Source organism: Mandrillus leucophaeus, unplaced genomic scaffold (assembly GCF_000951045.1).
Source record: "Mandrillus leucophaeus isolate KB7577 unplaced genomic scaffold, Mleu.le_1.0 Scaffold986, whole genome shotgun sequence".
NCBI classification, from domain to species: Eukaryota; Metazoa; Chordata; class Mammalia; order Primates; family Cercopithecidae; genus Mandrillus; species Mandrillus leucophaeus.
In genome coordinates, this window is record NW_012110763.1 from 90,730 (window position 1) to 98,363 (window position 7,634).

The 7,634-nt window shown below is 34.5% G+C and overlaps 1 protein-coding gene across 1 annotated transcript in view; it reads left to right on the forward strand.

Annotated features, from left to right (window-relative positions):
- The window catches only part of LOC105532796 (putative uncharacterized protein encoded by LINC00301), a 39,113-nt gene that overhangs the window by 25,570 nt on the left and 5,909 nt on the right, over positions 1-7,634 (forward strand). Inside the window, exon 3 of the mRNA XM_011971082.1 lies at positions 4,239-4,358. Within this exon, the coding sequence (XP_011826472.1) occupies positions 4,239-4,358 (120 nt within the window). The remainder of the gene's footprint in view (positions 1-4,238; positions 4,359-7,634) is intronic.

Consider the following 7,634-nt stretch of genomic DNA (forward strand, 5'->3'; position numbering starts at 1 on the left):
TTTTATATCCAGCCAAAGTAAGCTTCATAAGTGAAGGAGAAATACGATTCCTTTTAGACAAACAGATGCTGAGGGAATTTGTTACCACCAGACCTGCCTAACAACAGCTCCTGAGGAAGTCACTAAATATGGACAAGAAAGACCATTAGCAGCCACTACAAAAACACACTGAAGTACACAGACCACTGACGCTATAAAGCAACTACATAAACAAGTCTGCAAAATAAACAGCTAACATCATGATGACAGGATCAAATCCACACATATCAATATTAATCTTAAATGTAAAAGTGACAAGCTGGATAAGGAACCAAGACCCACCAGTATGTGGTCTTCAAGAGATCCATCTCACATACAATGACATACATAGGCTCAAAATAAACAGATGGAGAAAAATCTACCAAACAAATGGTAAACAGAAAAAAGCGGAGGCTGCAATCCTAGTGTCTGGCAAAACAGACTTTAAATCAACAAAGATCAAAATAGACAAAGTAGGGCATTACATAATGATAAAGGGGAGGTCAGGAGGCATATGGAAAATTTCTGCTCAACTTTTCCATTAACCTAAAACTGCTCTTTAAAAAATTATCTATTTTGGCCAGGCGTGGTAGCTCACGCCTGTAATCCCAGCACTTTGGGAGACCGAGGAGGGAAGATCAAGAGGTCAAGAGATCGAGACCATCCTGCTCAACATGGTGAAACCCCATCTCTACTAAAAATACAAAAATTAGCTGGGTATGGTGGCAAGTGCCTGTAGTCCCAGCTACTCGGGAGGCTGAGACAGGAGAATTGCTTGAACCGGGACAGGCAGAGGTTGCAGTAAGCCAGGATTGCAGCGCTGCACTCTACCCTCTACCCTGGCAACAGAGTGAGACTCCATCTTAAAAAAAAAAAAAAAAAAGCTATTTTTAGAAAGTCAGGTTGATCCCAAAATATATGTGTAAATAAAAAGGCTGCGATAATCTTCAAGAAAAACAATGTGGACGTACTCTCTCAAATTTTAAGTCTTATTAAAACTTTAAAAAGACAGTATGATATTATCACTCAAATAGACCAATAAAATAGAACAGAATAGAGTTTCCAGAAACAGACACATGCCTACATAGACATTTGATTTCTGACTAAGATGGCACTGCAGAGCAATGGGAACCAAGCAGCCTTTTCAGTAATTACAGCTATCTGAACATGACTCATGTGAAAAGAATGAAACTTTAGTCCTACCATATACCACACACACTCAAAAAAATCAGTTTCAAGAAGATTTCAGAGATAAATGTGAAAAGTAAAATTAAATGCTTCTAGATGATAAGTGTATATTTTCATGATTTTGTGGTAGGTAAAAATTTCCTAAACCGGATATAAACAGGAAAATACATTAAAATTAGAAACTTGATTCATCAATTGGCACTATTCACAAAAACTAGGTAAGCCACACAGGGAAAGTTAATTTTACAATTATCACCAACAAAAGACTTGTATCTACAATATATTGAGAACTTCTAAAAATCAATAAAAAGTACAGATAACCCAATAAAAATAGACAAAATCCTTGAGCAGTCACCTTATACAAAATGATATTCAAATGGCCAATAAATTCATTAAAATATAATCAGACTGAAAAGGGAACCCTTATACACTGTTCTTGGGAATGTAAATTGGTACAGTCATTATGGAAGACAGTATGGGGATTCCTCAAGAAATTACAAATAAAACTACCATATAAGCCAGCAATCCCTCTTTTACCAAAGGAAATGAAATCAGTAACTCATAGACATATCTGTATTCTCATGTTCATTGCAGCATTATTCACTATAGCTTATATTTGGAAACAACCTGTGTCCATCAATGATAAATGGATAAACTGGTACACACATACACACACACACACACACACACACACACAAACAAGGGAATATGGTTAAGCCTTTTTTAAAAAGGAAATACTGCCATTTGCAACAACATGGATGAACCTGAGGTACATTGTGTTAAGTGAAATAAGCTATACACGAAAACAAAAAGAATGTATGATCTCACTTATATGTGGAATCTAATAAACACCAAATACATTGAAACAGAGAGCAGGACAGTGGTAATCAGAGGCAGGGAGGGGAGGAAATGAGAAGTAGATCAAAAGGTACAAACTTGCAGTGATGTAGGATGAATAAGCCTAGAGATCTAACATACAGCATGAGGACTATAGGTGATAATATGTATTTAAAATGTGCTCAGCGAGTAGATTTTAAGTGGTCTTACCACAAAAAAAGTAATTATGTGATGTGATGGACATGATCTTTTGTGTGACAGTAGTAATCATTATACTATGTATATGTATATCAAAACATCATACTGTACAACTTAAATACATTGCAAAATAATACAGCTATTTTGTATGACAGTATGGCAGAAACAATAAAAATAGAAAAAAAATAAAAGCAATGTGCTTAAGCTCATTAAAAATTAGGAAAACAAAAATTAAAACCACAATGAAATACTACAGCAAAATTGCCAGAATGGTTAACTTACTGGCAAGAATGTAAAACAACTACTAGTGGAAGTTTAAATTTCTATAACCACTGGAAATTTGTTTGACCGTATCTTCCAGAGTTGAACATATGTTTGCCCTATGACTGAGTAATTCTACTTCTATCAGAAATGCTTACATATGTTTTATGAAAGGAAATAAAAGTTTATAGCCTCCTTTTTCACAGTGGCGAAAACCGGAAGTAACCCAAATGTGCATTGGTAAAAATATGGACACACAAATCATAGCACACTGACAGAATGGAAAATAACATAGCAATGAAAATGAACAAAACTACTACTAAACGTAACAAGACTGAAGAATTTCATACAAACATAATTTTGAGTGAAAGCAACAAGGTACAAAACAGTACATACTGCATGATTACATTTATATAAAGTTCAAAAATAGACAAAGCGAATCAATGGTATTGGAAGTCAGCTAGTGGTTTCTCTTATGGAGGACGGTGGGAATAGGGAGTGAAAAGAGATATAAGTGATTGATTTCTGGGTTGCTGAATAGGTTTGGTGTCTTGATATGGGTGGTGGCTACATGAATGCTTACACTTTGTAATAATTCTCTAAGCTGCATACTTTAGAATGCCTGTTATGGCATCAATGTTTATTTTTAAAACGATTTCAATGTAATTTACTGCATTAAAGGATAAGAAAATATTTGATCATCTTAAAAGATGTCAAAAAATAATTCAACAAAATCTGTAATCATTCATGGTAAAAAGCTATTAGGAATATCTAGGAATGTCCTTTTGATGACAAAAATATTTATTAAAAATTTACAGCAAATATCATACTTGATAATGCAACTTTAGAAGCATTCCTATTAAAACGAGGCACAAGACAAGAATAAACACTTTCATTGTTACTACTCAATATAGAAATTTGACATCCTGGTTAATGAAAAAAGACCCAAAAAAAGTCAGAAATATAAATATTTTAAGGAAGAGCCAAAATTCACTTTTTTTTTTTTTTTTTTTTAGATGGAGTCTTGCTCTGTCATCCAGGCTGGAGTGCAGTGGCGCGATCTCAGCTCACTGCAAGCTCCACCTTCTGGGTTCACGCCATTCTCCTGCCTCAGCCTCCCAAGTAGCTGCTCTCTGCCACGCCTGGCTAATTTTTTGTATTTTTAGTAGAGACGGGGTTTCACCGTGTTAGCCAGGATGGTCTCGATCTCCTGATCTCGTGATCCACCCGCCTCGGCCTCCCAAAGTGCTGGGATTACAGAAACTATTTTAAGATGGTAGGCATGGCTTCTCCCAGGGCCTTGAAAAAAGACCTGTGCATTTGAGAAGCTCAGAGACAAGTGCTTTTAGCTTCATGGTAATCCGCCCCTGCAGAGAACACTGGGTTTATTCACGATGTCAGTATTTATTGCATTGTCTTCACATTTACTGTTGCTAGTTTTTCTCTCCCATTAGAACGTAGCACTTTCTTGTTTGCCTCAACACAGTGCCCATAAGAATTTTATATTTAACGAGGAAATGAAATATCTGCATGCAGTATCAGAAAACTATCTGTATTATTGGAATCCTGACACATTTGGAGGTTGGGAACCCTTAGAGTGAACTTTGATTCAGAAAAAAATCAGAAGTTATAACAAATCCTCAGCTTTAACGTGTTTATCAGAAATGCAAACTGATAACTTCATGTCAGCTTGTTTGTTCCACATATAACCAGTTGACATTTTGTATCTATTCCAGTTGATGTATGCCCTATGGATGAATTTTAGCAGTTTGGGTCTTTCAGTAATTGGTTTACTTCTAACTGCATGTGAAATTACACTCTTTTTACTGCAAGATGAAATTATTCAGTGGCCACACGTAAGTACAAGGTTTTACAATATATTTTTCACAGAAACTTACATTTTAAATTTGTTTGTAAATGAGCAGACCTACTTTGGTGTTGGACAAATGCAGAGGTGATCCAAATCATCAATTCACACTTGGCATGACCACAAGTCAGGATCCAAACCACTGAATAGACCTTTAAAACTGTGGCCAAAACAAACCTCAAGAAATCAAACAGTGTTACATAAAATAAAATAACTGAAATGTAGATTATTGAGATTCAGATGAAGGATGATGGCGAAGATACAAAAACCTTACATAAATATAGATATCTCTTCAAAATAAAGAGATATTGGAAGTTGGCAGGCTCACTGACACAATGTACTAGATACATTCCAGTTATCTGTGTCTCCTCAATCCATATTTGCAGTGCCCAGAACTTAATAGATGTCTAATAAGAGTTTATTGAGTAAATGTAAATACTTTTTATTTTACTATCCTTTCTGAAAGTATTCCCAGCAAAATACTCCTGAGCATCAGTAATCAGAAATTATCTGTACGCAATAGGCAGCTAAGTCGCAAGTCCCCTGAATATGCTGTAAATTCACCTTTTTTTTCCCACATGGCACTAACCATTTGATTTTAAGGTAAATATTATGGATATGAAAATTGAAATGCAAAAAAAAAAAAAAAAGATGAACATACGGTCATTGGCTAAATGTGCATGGGATTCCTAGTTGCTTAGTTGGAAACCTACGTATATCGGGACGGGGGAGGTGATACATTAACACTTCAGGATGTCAAAGACCTGATGGAATTGGGACAAAGAAAGGAAGTCCCTTTTTCTTTCAAATTTAAAAAAACGACAGGATAGTTAGGACAGATATCTGCAGTTCAGAATTTTTACACTCATAAGCATTATTGGCATTTTGATCATTTTAGGACTACACTTAATATTTTATGACACCATGTGTACTGCATGCCTTATGCAGAAGGAAGGTCTTAAGAATTCTGAGGCCTATCAAGTGTTCATATCTATTTTTCAAATCCTGCTTGTGCTTTATTGATGTGACAGCTCAGTACATATCTGGAAGTTTTGTTTGTATAGGCTATAGGAGTAAATAAGAACACTTTAAATACTTGATTGAGTAACTAGCTGGTAGGTCTTAGAGGATATCACTCACATGCACAAACACAAAAGATATAGAGCAAAGGCCTAAGACATCACAGTACATTCAAAGGTCAGCCTGCCCCACTCCTTGGAAGTTTATTTTGTCACACATCATGGGCAGAATCCTCTCAAGCAAATTTAATGACAAGGATGTTGAAGTATGATGGCTTTCCATACCTAAAGCTATTATAGAGGTCATATAGTGGCCCCTCAAAAACTTTTTGTAAAGTATCAATAATTCATGAATTCATTAGACTTCCGCCCAGGCTTTGACATCAATTTCACGTTTGTTCTGTCTTCAATTTTAGCAGAATTCATGTTTCTCTGGTAGGGGCTCTTTTCAAACTGACTTCTTATCCTTCTAAGTGCCTCAAAGTAAATCCTGTTAAGACATGTTATGACAACTTAGTGTGAGTTTATCTTGGTGCAAAAAGTTTTTGAAATCCGTGCATAGTTTTTCCATAGTATACATTTCCCATAAACTTTTTGAAGACCCCTTGTATTAGGTGGAACCATTTGAAATTGCTGATATCAGACCATTTTTAATCTACAAATTGTCAGTATTGTATGATCCAATCCAATGTATTAGACTATTCCAATATTTGTAATTTGGAATATGCTCCTTGTGAAATCAAGAGGAAAATAATAATGTAGATATATAGGTTTTAGAATACTATGAATTACCAATATTGACTCACAGTTTTTGTACTAAGTTTCCTGATAGGCAAAGTGAAAATGAAATTCAATCATCATGTGAATAAATTATCTATTAGGCAGAAAGGTTTCAGTTCATTATGGATAAAATGATTCCTGTAATAGTACTTTACAACCATTTATTCATGTATAGTTCAGTATAATGGACATTGTGTCATGAGGTAGATCAGCAAAAATAAACTCCTTGAAGGCTATGATCTTGTCTGCTTCAGATACTGCTACATCCCCAGCATCTTAGACAGGACTTGGCACAAAAGAGGCACTAATTTATATGTGAACATTCCTACAGAAAAGGCTAGAGTAGCTTCCAAAAAGCTATTTCTTATTTAAAAAAAAAAAACTTCTAAGGAAATTCTGGGGAAACTTTAGAGTCAATTGTGAACTAACAATGGTTGCTTCCTAATGACCTGCTTTGATCAAGAGATAAAAGCTCAAGAGGTGGTGAGTTCATGAGATTACATACTTCAAACTATTTCATAAATAAATCATGGATCCATGATAAGAATTGAGTATCAGACCGTTTTCAGGTGTATGTTATTCTGGAATGATTAGAACCTGAAGATATTTGTAATCACATTAGACTTGTAAAAATTAAGCAAGCAGGTAGTAAATAAGCAGATTTATGTTCTTTAATAGAATTTGAAAAGTAAGGTTTTCAGTAGATGAGCTCTCATTCATTCTGACATAGTTATTATTACAACCGGGACTTTTCTTAATCCATTCTAGCACATATATCAGGTTTCCCATATTTTATGCCACAAATCATGTTTTTAAATGTATTGACTGGAATATTTTGGTGAAAAGTATGTCACCCAAACCACCCTTAAAGAATGACTTAATAACACTCTTGGAAAAAAACCTGGATTCAAGGATTATAACTTCATAGTTATCTCATTAGAAAAATTATTTATAAGATTAATAAAAATAACCAAAGAAATGGAAACTTAGAAAATATATGACATTATTAGATAAAAACAATGAAATTAAGAAATATTTATCCAAATTAATTTTCTTGCTTTAAAATAATTGGTATCAAATATTTTTAGTGGAAATTATTATTTAACATGATCAATTGTCTCTGGTGGCCACTCCTACTTTGTGACAATTAAATAATGTCATTAGCATTTGGGAAGACGTCTGTCCTCTCCTCTAAGTAAAGTATGCCTGAAGCTCTTTTGAAAGGCATTCCAATTACTAGAATATCATTTAAGATTCAAGAGAGACCAAATACGATCATTTTTATCTCACTGTCTGTCAGATCTTTATTACCAATAGTCAGAAGAGCAATTTCTGCTCACCCTATTCCTCAGTCATGTTCACATGAAAGAGTCTCATAAGAACCACTCATTATAATAAATTCATTTAGTATAATCTATTCCTATTCAATCTAGTCATAATGTATAATCATTAATTATATGGTCATT